This window comes from Artemia sp. Qi Xiang Cuo, chromosome 2 (genome assembly GCF_049724085.1).
Source record: "Artemia sp. Qi Xiang Cuo chromosome 2, ASM4972408v1, whole genome shotgun sequence".
In the NCBI taxonomy this organism is placed as follows: Eukaryota; Metazoa; Arthropoda; class Branchiopoda; order Anostraca; family Artemiidae; genus Artemia; species Artemia sp. Qi Xiang Cuo.
Genome location: NC_142795.1, coordinates 36,433,199 through 36,447,687, shown reverse-complemented (window position 1 = coordinate 36,447,687; position 14,489 = coordinate 36,433,199). Strand labels below are relative to the sequence as shown.

The following is a 14,489-nucleotide window of genomic DNA, read 5'->3' as shown; positions in this document are numbered from 1 at the left end:
CAAAATAAAAAGCTTTAAACAATGGGATAACAATTTATATGATAAATCCTTATAAATTTTGTTTGTCAGTTGAGACTGTCACTAAAGCCAGGCTCAAATTACTATTTTGAACAATTACAATTACTCAATTACTATCTTGAAAGTATTTTTCCTTACATTTTAAAGAATAATGTAAAACTCTATCTAAAAATTAATGTAAAACAAAAATCTAGCACAGCCAACCAAAACCAACGGAATTTCAAGGTCAAAAATATCATTCAATAATCGCCAAAAAGCTATGCTGTAATTATAGTTTACATGGAATAAGCCTGAACAGAAAAATTAACAGAACAATTTTTAGAAACAGGAGGGGATGTCCCCTCCTCAACGCCTCGCTATTTACGCTAAAGTTTTATTGTTAAAAAAATTAAAGTTGTGTGACAGAGTCAAACTTTAGCGTAAAGAGCGAGGCGTTGAGGAAGGGACTACTCCTTTCATATACGGAATAATTTCTGTTCGTTTTAAGTTTTAATGTCGCTCCTTACTTTCAGTTAAAAAAAACTTGTTTTTTTTATTTAATTTCTGAACTTTTTTGAATTAACGCAGCTTTGATTTTGGCTCACCGTACATGAATATTTAAAAAGAAATTCGCATATGAATTTTACTTGTTTTGGCTAAATGGTTTCTCGAAATTTTGTTCTGACGTAACTTACAAATTAACTTACGTAACGAACTTCTATATTCGTGCGTTTTTATTACGTATATTAGGGAGTTTACCCCTAGTCAATACCTCGCTCTTTACGATAAAGTTCGAATTTTGTTTGAATCACAAAACCCTGAATCACAAAGGCCGGTTAATTAGAATACATAGCTCTTTTGAAAGTACTTAAAAAAAACTTTAGTGTAAAGAGCGAGGTATTGACTAGGGGGCGAACCCCCTCATATACGTAATAATTTCTGTTCGTTTTAAGTTTTAATGTTGCTCCTTACTTGCAGTTGAAAAAACTTGTTTTTTATTTAATTTTGGATCGTTTTTTAAATAATGCTGGGAAATCTGGCGCCCCCTTCATAGAAATGTCCCTTCCCCCCAGGAAAAATGCTCCATGGAAAGATCCTCCCCCCGTAACCCCCTCATCCGACCCCCCCCCCCACCAGAAGAAAATCCCTCCTGAAACGTCTGTATACTTCCCATTAACCAATACTATATGTAAACAATGGGCAAAGCTCATACTTTTCAGCCCTTCCCTCGGGAACTGTGGGGTATTAAGTCATCCTCAAAGACATATTTATTAAATTTTCGACTATGCTGAACAAACTGGCTATCTCAACATTTTGATTGGGTGACTTCGGGAAAAAAATTACCGTGGGAGGGGGCCAAGTTGTCCTCCAATTTTTTGGTCACTTAAAAAGTGCACTAGAACTTCTAATTTCCGTTCAGATGAGCCCTCTCACGATATTCTTGGACTACTGGATCGATACGATCACCCCTGTGGAAATAAAAGAAAATCAAATAAACACGCATCCGTGATCTTTCTTCTGGCAGAAAATATAAAATTCCATATTTTTGCAGATAAGAGCTTGAAACTACAGTAGGGTTCTCTGATACGCTGAATCTGATGGTGTGATTGTTTAAAGTTATATGACTTTTAGGGGTTGTTTCCCCCTTTTTTTCGAAAATAAGGCGAATTTTCTCAGGCACATAACTTTTGATGGGTAAGACTAAGCTTGATGAAATTTATATATTTGAAATCAGCATAAAAATCTGATTCTATTGATGTATCTATTGGTATCAAAATTCAGGTTTTTAGAGTTTCGGTTACTATTGAGCCCTACTTACAGTTCGTTACCACGAACTGTTTGATTTTATCTTTCTCATAACATTCTTTTCGCTTGTTTACTCTCACATGCACTGGGACCATGCATGGTTTTGTGCGTTTGGTCAATTTTACTCTAGAACAGGGCAAAAACTGGTCTGTTCATTTGCTTCAAGAACTTTATAAAGAGTCAAGCCTTTCGGGCTTTGACTTCTCACAAGAACACGCACATAAACTTGTCTGTGATTTTCCAGAGAGAGGAGACAAGGACAAAAGTGGCCATTTGTACGAAAAGTGTTAGATTTATTTTGAATAAAGCAAAATTCTCTGTTGTACTTTTTAAAAAGTAAATTGTGTGTTTTTACTGTCTTAAAAAAAAAACACGACAGTAGAATCTTGGGAGAATTTTAAAATTAAGAAGTGAGTTGCCGATGGAAAGGGAGTAGAGAAAAATAGCGATTATGTATGTATGTGTGAGAGAGAGAACTGGTTTTAAAAGGAATCACGTTCAATTTCAAATCAATCAATCAACTGATTGTTCAATTTGAATTAAAATCAATACCTGCAAAGAACCTGATTCCTTATAACACTTCTGTAGAAGCACCAAGATTGTCATGTAAAGAGCTTCAACTGTACATTCTTCATTAAAGTGTAGCATTTTTGAAAGGCAATCAAAAATGACGTCGGATCGATTATACCACTTTATATGAGTCGATGTCTAAAAGTAAAAATAAGCTTTCAACTTTTGAATATCTAATGTGCGTAATGACACTTTTCTTGATGATCTTTTCAAATTACAAAATGTGAATATTGAAGCAGAAAGAATTTATTTATTGATTAACTTAAATATTTTAGTTTAACAGACTAGCTCACTTAATCCAACAAAACTACACAAGATCTGTCAAAAAAATCACGTGAACTTGTCAGCGTGTTAAGTAAGATATAAAGCGTTTTATAGTGGAGGAAAACTTTCATTTTTTTAGTCCTCTGTCATAGTTACTGACGAACCATCTCCTGACAGGAAAAATGATAGTATGACATCAGACAGAAAAGTAAGAAAAAGCAATATTGAGAAACACGCCAACGAGGCTTCTTAAATGTAGCCTGAGAAGTAATAACATCCAAAGCGTATCTTATCCCTTGTCCGTCAAAGCTATCTAATCATTTATTTACGGTTGTTACATGCTCTAAAGAGGATTCAAATATAAAAGAAGACACGAAATCCTATTTTGTACTTGGCGTCCTTGTCATAATCCCAAATCAATATCAAAGAGTGAGGATTCCGGCTTTAGATTATGTTCCCGCATAGTATGCGTGGATCAGGTAAATCAACTCATCAGGTATTCCATCCTTCTTCATGACATCCCACGTGGCGTTCCAAGTCTCCCAGTCAAAAGCAGTGGCAAAACCTACAAAACCTGGGTCGTCTTTTGCTGGTGTTTAAACCTGTGCTAACAATCTGTCATAATTTGCGTAAACATGAGAATATAGAACTGGCAACTATTGGAAAATAGTTGAATTCACTGACAAAAACCAAAGACACAAAGATTAAACAAAGTGTAATTTCTAAATTTGTTAGAAAAAACACCCTTTCAATCCTAATTCCCCCCCCCCCATTCCACCTTCCATAGACAGATTTTATGCATGGCATTCCAATGGGTGCAGTTTATCTCGGAAAAACGCAAAACTGCTTCATCCCATGACAAACTTCATTTACATCAGCATCTAAGGAAGGAGGGGTTGAGAGCCTATATTTAAGGCATTCAATGGTGGATTAGAAGGGCTATTTTTTCCAAACCTAAAATAAACAAGGACTTAATTCTAAATTATCCATAATTCACATTAGTTTTCTATATAATCCACCCCAGTAGACACTAAAACATATGTTTCTCATTTTTTATTGTATTCCCTCGTCAATCCCAGGAAATACCTTCTGATCTCCCGTTCCTAAATCTAGCCGGTTTGCACATACGCACATGTTTTTTTGCAGAAATAATCTTGTATTGCTAACTCCATGATTGGTGCATTGGTTGAAATATTAAAAGGTTCAAAGTTATTTGGCTCCAAGAACATCGTATTTCCTCAACGTCAAAGCCGCGCTGTGTTCTTCTGAGCTTTATTTTTCGCTTTGAAGTTTCATTGAGGTATGTTAGCAAATATTTATGTTTCTCGGGCTAATAAAACTGTTCGTAAAAATTGGGTCAGCGGAATCACGCCTATATTCACCTTTTACTAGCAACTAAGGACAGTAGAACCCTTGCACATGAAAATTCTCGAGTGCATTTTCGTTTTCGATTAGGTTTATTTCCGATAATACTTGTCACAAGAACTAAGCACAGGAATTTTAAGTTTAAGTCAACACTAAGTTTCATTAATGTTCATGTAGAATTGGATGTCCACTGGCGATGTGCTTACAGCCTTGCAGCCCATCTAGTATCTTCGGCAATGGTTATTAACATTTACTCACCGATTTTCTGACAATCTGATCCAAACAAAGCAATCCTTTCTTCCTATTTTCAGGCATGTAGTCGTCAGCCAGTAAAAGAGACAGAGCCAAGCATCTTGTCAGTTCAGACGCTAATAAATCTCCCTGAAAAATACATGGCTATATCACTCATTTGCAAAAGCGACATGGTATTTGAACTCGAAATTAATTTTTACATTAACACTTTAACCAGCAATAAGCAACCCTCTGATTAAAAGCCTTCGAGTGGACAAACTACAAGGAACAGAGCCAAAAGAGGGACAGGATAAAGGGAAATAAAGAAAGAGAGAAATCACTGTCCCTTTAAGTTCCGGTGACAAGTTATTACTCAGTATTGAACTATTATTCTCGTGAAAAGTTCTTTCTAAAAGTTTTAAGCCTAAAAACAAGTTTTTCTCCAAAAACAAGTTTTTCAGATACAAATCAAGAGCCACGTTGAAACCTAAAACGTACATGAATAAAGTCATATAATATTTTTGACTGAAAAGGAAAAAAAAAATACTATAAATGAAACCCAAAACGAACAGAAATTAAAATGAGCAATCACATCAAACATAAACATAAAAGATACTCCTATGGATGAACAGGCGAATGCTAAAACGAACAGAAATTAAAATGAATAACCAAGTCGAACTTAAAACGAACAAAAATTACCACAAATAAAATTAGGCTCTGTCCGTGAAAGCCTTCTAAAGACAAGAGTGCGATTTGAGCTTTACTAAAAACTACCTGTATTTCGAGAAGTCAATTTTTTATTTGGCAAAACATCGTCAACAACAAAACAAATCGCGATAATAATCAAGATTACAGGAAAAAATTCTTGGAATAGTTACATTTGTAGCATAAATTTCATTTCACTATTTTATAAGGACACTTATTTTTTCGAAACTTTTTTATTTTGTTTGTCAAAGCAATATTTTGAACTAACGAATCAATAAGGGATACAAAAACTGATTTTCCATGCATTTGAAAGTGTAGGAAATTGAAAACTAGATTGATTTTTAAAATAAAATGATACAAATTCCTGAAAGTCTCAGTAATTTTTTATTTTCCACTGTTACAATTGATAAAAGAGAAAATACTTAAACTCTATTTTGTTTTCAATAATGCGCAAATGGTGTGACCTTTATAGCTTTAAGGGGGGGAGTAAATGAATTGAATTCCTTCAAGCCTCTGAATGAATTACTTCATTCATAGTTATTTCTATTCTTATACGTTTCAATTATCATATGACTTTATTTTTACTTGTTTTAAGTTATAAAGTCGAAGCTAAACATATGTCTGTTCACTTTTCTTCGGAAAACTTTTTTTTTGGAAATGCCGGGGAAAAATTAATTTTTGTTTCTTTTTCAATTGGCATAGTATTATTATTGGTTAACTATAAAAATATTTGCAATATAAAATTGAATTGTAATTTTCAGTTAAGTAAAACTGGAATATTCAGTCAAAATATTTGATCGGCCATGGATTTGTGCAAATAGTTTTTAATAATATTTTTACTATAAAGTTTGGGATGTTTTTTATTCATATTGATTGTAATAACAAAATTTTCTGATTGAGATAAAGAGGAAAGTTGAAACCTAAAACGATCCAAAAGTACTTCTTCGCAGCCTTTGCAATATCTGTAAAACTGGCACAAGTAAACTAACTGATGATATTTCCTTTCTTTGTTGAATTGTGCCAAGCTAAACATAAAAACCACTAGAATGCTTTATTTTTATACAAAAAAAAAAAATCCAATACGCTTTATGTTTTTACTGAAAAAAATAACCTATATTACAAACAAGCTTAATCTTACAAACAAGCAAACGGTTTCAGAGGGAAGGTGGTAGTGCCACTCTTATTTGTAAAACTTGATTAGCATTGTGACATTATTTTGTTGTTGTTGAGGTTGTTGCAAATAAAAACACACTTGTCGAAATTCAAATTGTTTTTGATAAAGAGCAAATGATGCACTGGCATGTAGAAGGTCTGGGAGGCGATAGCCCTATTCCTGTTTATAATCATTTCTCTTCTTAAGTTTGACTTCATTCTTCATTTTAATTTTTGTTAGATCTAGGATTCATTTATGGCAGTACCGGTTATGCCTATGCTGCCTCGCCTTGAAAACTTTTTTGAAAAACATTTTCTAAAAATTAATTCCACGCTAAAACCTCTCTGTAAACAACTGGCAATTTGTATAACTTAAAGCCATTTCCCCTGTAAAACATGGTCATGTTGTTCTTGGAGGCATGTTTATTGGACCTTTCGACAATTTTTAACACAATAGATACCTAAATTTTGATCCTAGGACATAGAAGATTACGGGAGGGGGATAGGTGGAAAAAAGAGGGACGTGAGATGAAGATACCCTCCAGCCACTTTTTACCCTTGTCAAAAAACGCTAGCAATTTTAATTTCCTATCAAAAGTGCCCCTTCCCAAGTTTCTAAAACCACCCCTTCCATACGATATGGCCGGGTGTCACATGGTACTTCCATACGATACATAGGAGGACATGGCTCTTTACAAAGGCAGTGCTACAGAGTTGCCTCTGATTCAAACAAAAGTTTATTAGTTTAAAGCTGGGATTAACATTACAGTTAATTTTTTATCTGCTAATGCTGAAAGGATTAAGCCATACACACAGTTCTAAAGTTTTAATTAGGGGAGGGGGAATAAAGTAGATTTCTTTTGAGAAAAGGTAAAAAGACGAAAGAAATTGCAGTTTTGAGCTAAAATTTGTCCAATGAACGTCTTTCAAACCAATCTCAGCAGGAAAATTTTCACTTACACGTTCAATCTGCCCATGCATGGCAATTACTTTAACGATTTGCGTAGAAGAAAGACAAGATTTGAAACAAATTCAACTTCTTACAAGATTGTCCAAATAATTTTTATAAGGTGAAACAGCTACTACGCTACTTTAGGAACGTTAATACTGCGCGAGATAATACAAGACCAATCTATTAACCCAAAAACCCATCAAAAATTATTAAGGATCATATTCAAGTAGAGCACATTTATTTTAGCTAGTTGTAAATAAATCAATCTAAGTTACTCTAAATATTTTGTCTCTTATACACAGGTACATCTACATTTTTGGAAAGAATACCTGCTAGACATACGAGTTTCTTTCCATGTCAGAATTAAAACTTGTTTTCTATAAATTAAAAGCTTATAGGCAACCTATGAAAACTTCCCAAGAGTTATTGGGAGTTCTCAATACTTTTGTGAATCTAATCCTAAGAACATTAGTAAAATATGTCCTTACTTCGCCTTTACCTTAGGACACTCATCCTGTGACAAAGGACATCTCTTAAAAGTCTTCTTGGACCACCTATGTTTTTAATTGATATTAATCTTTGAATTAGAGCCCTTCGCTTTGTCAACAATAACATTCGTGAGCTTTATAATGACACCCAATGTTTCCTAAAGATATTGGGTTATATGTATTATTTAAAAAATCTGTAACCTCTATATTACAAGAAATTACTTTTTACAAATAAGCAAGATCTTGAAATATAATATAAACAGGAATAAGTGTAAATAATATTTAAGCAAATTCTGCTAAAATAGTTTTGCATTGATTTTTCTAGAATCTGGGGATGGAAGCATTATTGATATTCTCTTAATAGTATCCTCAAATAAATATTGATGACTTCATCTTTTAAAAGTTACCCGCAGGTAGTTATGATATATTTATCACAAAACATGGGCATTCTTTGCAAGTTCAAATTTTATTTCCTCCGCTAGATTTAAAAAATGTTTGCTTTTTCCTTATTCATCCTCACGTTTTGCTTATTTGACGTACAATATTCTCACCTATAGTTTAACTAGTTAGTGACTGAATATGTTGCCCTTTGGGTGATTTATAATAAACTTTCAAGTAAGTTAGGCGAGGGACTTTTAGCAACTAAAAATTCTACCAGCTGCTGTTTTACAAGGCTTTTACATTTTGTTTTTTATGCACAAAGAAGTCACATTACCACTTTGTTTTTAGATATTTTGCATTCCACACTGGAAGTCTAGGGATCAGTTATGTGCTATCTGTCATAACTATATAAGCTGCAAAAGCTAGACTCAGATTTTCAGTTAGCTTCTAGGACTAATGCTACAGAGTTCCTTGAATAGTAATCTAAAATATAATTTAAAGCTGAATACTTTTAGAAATAATTTGTAGGAATCTTTCTAGCTAAATTACGAAACTTAGTTCATTTCATTTATTAGTCATTTATTTTTTCTAACACTTTTTCGATGATCCTAGAGGAGGTATTACCTCCTCCATAATTTAAAATATCAATTTCCAATTATTACACCTGAGGTAATAATTGGTAATTGTTTCTGTTTATTTTGTTTGAGCAGAAGCAACTCCACTTCTATTATTCTAAAATATTTTTTGTCTTTCTAAGTTTTGGTCTAGAAAGTGTATTCCAGTTCCAAGACCACCACTACTTTGATGCTCTTGGAGTTGGTATTTACTTACATGTCGGTGTTTACTTTTATTTTATTCGCTGATTTATTTTTAGAATTTCATGTTTTGTGTATAAACACTTCCAAACCTCAGAAAAACATTTGTTTACCTCTGATTGAAAGCAATAACTTTGTTACCAAACCCAAATTACTAACAGGGCATCAAAACCTGGCTAGATATTATGCCAAGAGGTCAATATGCCTCTATGGTCAATATCTTCAGGATGTAGTATACAAAGCTTATCATATATTCAAACTAAATACCTCAGCAATTTCCATTATCCAAACAAAGGCTGATGAAGAAGCAGGCTTTTGTCTGAAATTATCTTTTTGGAGAGATTTGCATAGCATTTCAACAGCATAAGTGAACATCAAGGCTTGTTTTCCAGAGTCCGAACCATACCTCTTACATAATAAACCGTTTACGTCAGAAACAAAGTTTGCTTTGAGTACAAGATTTAAAAGTTTTTGGCCTTGTTGATATATAAGATCATCATACCAGGGTTCAGATTTATTGCTGTATTCTCCATTGAAAAGGATAACACTGCAAATAAAAGATGGATCTTCATTAAGAGGATTAAGATTTTCAGAGGACTGAGAGGCATCTCTGAAGATCTTTTCAAGGCAGTCTCTAACAGAGTTTTTATGGTTTTCAAAGATCTGATCTGGGTCACCATGTTCAGGCAACTCAGGCAATAACGGCAAGATTTCTTCCATTTTAGTTCCTGAAATAAAAACTGCTATTTTAAAAGGGATACTCCCACATGGAAAAAGAATAAACAAGAAGAATATATTATCTTAAGTGTAGAACAGACTACAATGTTAATACCGTTTATGTATTACAAGAATTATAGGAGCTCAATTTGCAGCAGCAGCAAATTGAGCATTGCTGCAGCAGGTGTGTATTTACAAAAAAACATACTTTGACTTCATTTGACTCACCTTACATCTTCTGCTCTCTCCACCATGGTCAGACTTAGCTGGTGACTCCGCCCTCTAAGACTGGACAAGTCGAAATTATCTGAGGAAATCTGGCACCATCTTCTGAATAGATTGCATATTAAAAAAAATATATATATCAGCTGATACCTGATATTTTTTCCCACTATCCGATAATGATACTGACCCCCATATCGGCCTGCAAATATATCGGCCAGGCCCCACTTAAAAGCCATTCAAAACCAAAGAATTTTTTTCAAAAAGAAAAGTAAATTTTTGGCCTGCTTTCCATGAAATTTGACTCTGATGTCTTATTTGGGGCAAAAGTGAAGTCTAAGGCAATTTCAAAGCTGACATTGACTCTCAGTAGGTCTGATTACATAATAAAAAAACTTAAGAAAATAAGAACTCATTCAAAGCCAAAGCGTTTTTTTTCAAAAAGACAGTTTTTGGCCTTTTTTCCATTAAATTTGATTCTAATGTGGTATTTTTGGCACAATTGAAGTCTAGAGTAATTTTAAAGCTGATGTTGCTTCTCAGTTGGCCTTAGTAAATAATAGAAGACCTTTAAAAGCCGATTCAAAGCCAAATCATTTATTTTTTTTGGGGGGGGGGGGCTGTTATTTGAGCCTTTAAGTGTGATTTTGGGGTATTCCTGTGTTTCAGATTTTTGTACAATTTTAGTATGTCATTCTCCAGATTTTTAAAAGTCTTTTAGTGTAAAGAATATTTGCATTTCAATTTTTTCCATCTCAAAGATTGGAATAACTAATCCAGACAATATCAGCTCTTTGAAGAAGAGAGATACAAGGAACAAATAGATATTTGAGAATATTTGTTAACAATGAAATATATGGCCTTTCATATTCAAACTATGAAAACATTGGAAAAATCGACATTAAACAACGTACAAATTTGAACAAAACATTCAGGGTGATACCATCGTTACTTGGAAAGTGCCTATTCACTCACAAATATTTTGATTAAAATATATCTTTCAAAAATATGTACAGTAGCTTCTTAATCTTGGATACAATGTAGATACTTTTGGACATTGTAGTTGGGATTGGTTGATGTTTGGGACTGGGCTAGTTAGGATTAGCTGACTCAAATCTAGAACAACTTCTTTTAACACTTACAATCAAACAAAAGTTTAGTTGTTTAACAAACTTAAACAAAAGTAAAAATTAATTGTTGAAATGGGGATTAGCTGTCCAACTACTGGGTATCTTACCCTAATACAATTTTTCCACATATAATAAAGTAAGAATTTTTGTATTAAAGTATTTCTTTTAAAAGAGGGTAGAGACCTGAATATTACCTAAGAAAGGCTCAAAATGAGCAGTAGATCAAAGAGAAATCCTAGTTCTAAAGCTAGTGTGAAATATGGTATCAATACAGTCTATCCCCTCTTCGAAGGAAACACTATGAAATTCTGAAAAACACTTTAAATCAATCTGAAACATGTATTTGTAAAGATTACTCTGCATTGCTTTGACCCCCCCCCCCAATGGGGCAATATATATAGTAATTGTTGATCTTTTCTTCTTTTATTGTTCTACAGTGTATGGTGATCAAATGGCACTAAAGTTTTGTGACTGGCTACTTTTAAAAGAAAAATGCTCACAAAATAGCAGCAGTACCATTAGATTCATTATTTTATGTTCTTCAAATGTCTCACATGCACCCTGCCACCCTGATGTTCCCAGGTATATTCCTAAACAATATACTATATTTCTTTGTTGCTCATCATCTTATGATGCATCATATCCTCTTTGTTAAAACAGGTTTGCTGCATTCTTGACCTGTGAAAACCACTCTCCCTAAGTGATTTCAATGGAATTCTTAGCTAATGATATTACTTGAAAACAACTTCAAAATGAGGATAATAATAGAAGAAAACATGATAATCTAATTAATAGAAAAATGCTGCATATTACAAAGCAAGAATTTTCACTTTTTAGTGTTAATTTTCAGTTTTTATTTTTTTAGTAGCCATACAGCCATATCTGGGACCATCAAGAGGGAGGGGGTGCATTTGTCAAAAAAGTTACCATGATATTTGGAAAGAGCATAAAATAAGGAATCTAATGGTATTGCTTTTACTTATTCACATGTTTCCTTTGGAAGAGGTCAACCACCAAAAATTTAATAAAATGGCAATTTTGGTAAATTTGCAGTTCAGCAGCTGTTGGGCTACACAGCTTAATTAGAAAAGACAAGAGCAGTACTGTTGTGAAATATTAAATTCTACTACAGGAAAATAACATTATTATTCGAAGTTGATTTAAAATCATGAATAAAAACAGGAAAGATGAAAATATGACTAGGCATAATGGAAACTTGCTAAATATTTCAAATTAAGAATTCAGTTTATAGCCTAGTGCTTCTTTAAGTTTTGGACACAGTGTAGGGCCATGGACGTAGGCAGCATCTTGTCTGGGGGGGGGGGGGGGCAGCCAATTCTGTGATGGAGGGGGGGGGTTGGAGTTAAATCGGCAGTTCACAAAACCTCACATCGCCAGCAAATTCTATGTTACCTTTTGAAATCTTTATTCATCAATAGTCACCAAAAATCAAAATCTTAAATCATCAATTAGCTTCAAAATTAATTTTCTTGGATTAGAACTAAATCTTTCCAGGACGCTATGGATAATTTCTTCTTGCTTGACTTATTCTGTCACAATGTATACTCATTATGCAGAGACAGAAGAAAAGAAGTAAAAAGAAGAAAAACAACATGTAAGTAGAAAAAATGATTTTATGATATCTATCTATGATGTTATATCAGTTGCACTAAACATTTGAATAATATTATGATTCCTATATCAACAAGGAAGATATAAAAGGTATTTACAGTTACTGAAATACAATACTCTAATATCCTGCATATCAGAGCATTAAAACTGGGCACACACATGACAGGAAAAGAGTGAAATGGCCACAATATGTTGAACAAAGTCTAGCCAAGGCGTTAAGAGAATAAAGGCCATGACTTAGGACAATTGAAGCTTGACTTAGGCTACTTTAAGTTTATTCTAAACATGTAAAAATGCACCAGAACAGATAACTGATACAGAAGATTAAATACTAATCTCAAGTCAACACAACACTGTTAACTGCAAAGGAACCACAACTCAGATACCTGCTTTGATGTCTGGCATTAAATACAAAACATTTACACTTTCCAGTGTTAACCATAAGACCAATTTCTTCTGACAGCTTGGAAACAAACTGGGTTGTTTTAATGATTCCCCCCTTTTTCTATTGCCATTTTCGTTTTCTGCCTGTTTTTCATGCTTCTTTGGCTCCATCTTTTGTGTGTCTTTCAAGTTTCCTGCTATATTTTTAATCAAGTATCTTTTACACAATCCATTTTTTAGTTATCAATATTTCTGACTATTTCTCTCATTCTCGATGATTTTGATTCACATTGTTTTTTGATTCACAGTACAAATTCATTATTATCTTGGAATGCAAATTCAGCTTTTTTTAGCTTCTGATGCTTATTTATCAATAATGTCGTTTTTATCTGCTAAAAAAAAATTTCCTTTGTCAGGACAATTCTCTCTTAAAGGAAGATCCTCCCCAGGTCACAGTTTAGATTTAAAAACAGAAGAAATGTGTTCTTCTGTCATAAGTACTATATTTTGTAATTACCTGAAAATCTATCTTCCACCACTGTACTTCTGAGCCAGGACTTGACTCTTTGAAGTGTGCTAAATTACCTCTCTATGCTAGTGGTGGTGAGTGGAATGGATATTAGAATGAGTAGACTTTGTATTTTCAGGAAAGAAACATGAAACATGCCTGTTTCTTCAAGCAAGTCCAAGATATATAGTGTCATCAGTTGTGGATTCGTCATATTCTTCTTTTTCCATAGGTTGTACCACTGATCTAGCTGCCTCAACATGATCAAGTTTGTACTATTCTGCAAGCATCCTAGTGTTAGCTTCAGACTCTTTGATTTCCAAATTCATACATTGAAGGGGCATTAATGATGACAAGGACAAGGTTTTAGTGTGTTCTTCTGAAAAACGTAGGTTAAGCAAGGTCATGAGGGAGTCTAAGCAAGGAATTAGCAGAGACAGTTTCCAATAGCTTTCTTCAGTGTCTGCTGGATGGCTTCCTCTGTGTCATTGCTTCCCTGTTTGTCTAGAAACAAAAAAACTAATTGATAAAACATCAGCAGCCGAATTAGATTCTTTCAATATTTCATTCACTGTTTCCTGAACATTTTGTCAATTATTGGAAATAACATCAATGATTCTTAAAATATGTCAAGTTGTGTTGACCATGTCCATATTTTTGGCCTGTAGAGCATTTGCTACAGACTCTAAAATTGCAGAGTATTTTGTAATAATTTTCTCAGTAATTATAAAAACGGGTTTTGTTATGGTGCCATGCCGCTGGTAAGCTAACTTTTGTGTCTCCTGTTTGCCTTCAATGGGCAATTTTCCAATCCATCTACAATTTCCAAAAATTCTGGTGGAAAAACATGGCTTTCTTAAATTTTTCTTAGAATAGCTTGAATGCCAACTTCCTTGCCTGCCATTGTGCTGCATCCATCAAATCTCAGGCCAACACATTTCCCAGGATCCATCTGTTTTTGTAGGTTCCAATTTGTTTTGCTATTGTGGCCATGCATTGGGCTTCAAGTAGACTAAATCCAGAAAATTCTTCTTTAATGATGTTCGTATTTTCATCAGAATAATAGAAACCTATGGATAGTTGTTCTTTATTGGCTCTATCTGCTGTCTTGTCTGCTAATACAGAATAAAAATGATTTCCTCACCACATGTGGCAATCAACTCATTCTGA

At 33.7% G+C, this 14,489-nt stretch overlaps 1 protein-coding gene across 6 annotated transcripts in view; it reads right to left on the bottom strand.

Moving 5' to 3' along the window:
* The window catches only part of LOC148955184 (TELO2-interacting protein 2-like), a 66,719-nt gene that overhangs the window by 3,229 nt on the left and 49,001 nt on the right, over positions 1 to 14,489 (bottom strand). For 4 of the 6 annotated variants that reach the window (XM_089100701.1, XM_089100692.1, XM_089100677.1 and 1 more), the window contains exons 2-4: positions 8,994 to 9,454; positions 4,261 to 4,383; positions 2,356 to 2,511 (exon numbers count right to left, since the gene is read on the bottom strand). In XM_089100701.1, coding sequence (XP_088956827.1) covers positions 2,356 to 2,511; positions 4,261 to 4,383; positions 8,994 to 9,446 — 732 coding nt within the window. In that variant the 5' untranslated portion in view covers positions 9,447 to 9,454. Of the gene's footprint in view, positions 1 to 2,355; positions 2,512 to 4,260; positions 4,384 to 8,993; positions 9,455 to 9,671; positions 10,258 to 14,489 lie in introns of those variants that run through there. The other 2 variants (XM_089100685.1, XM_089100718.1) reach the window with 2 other exon arrangements.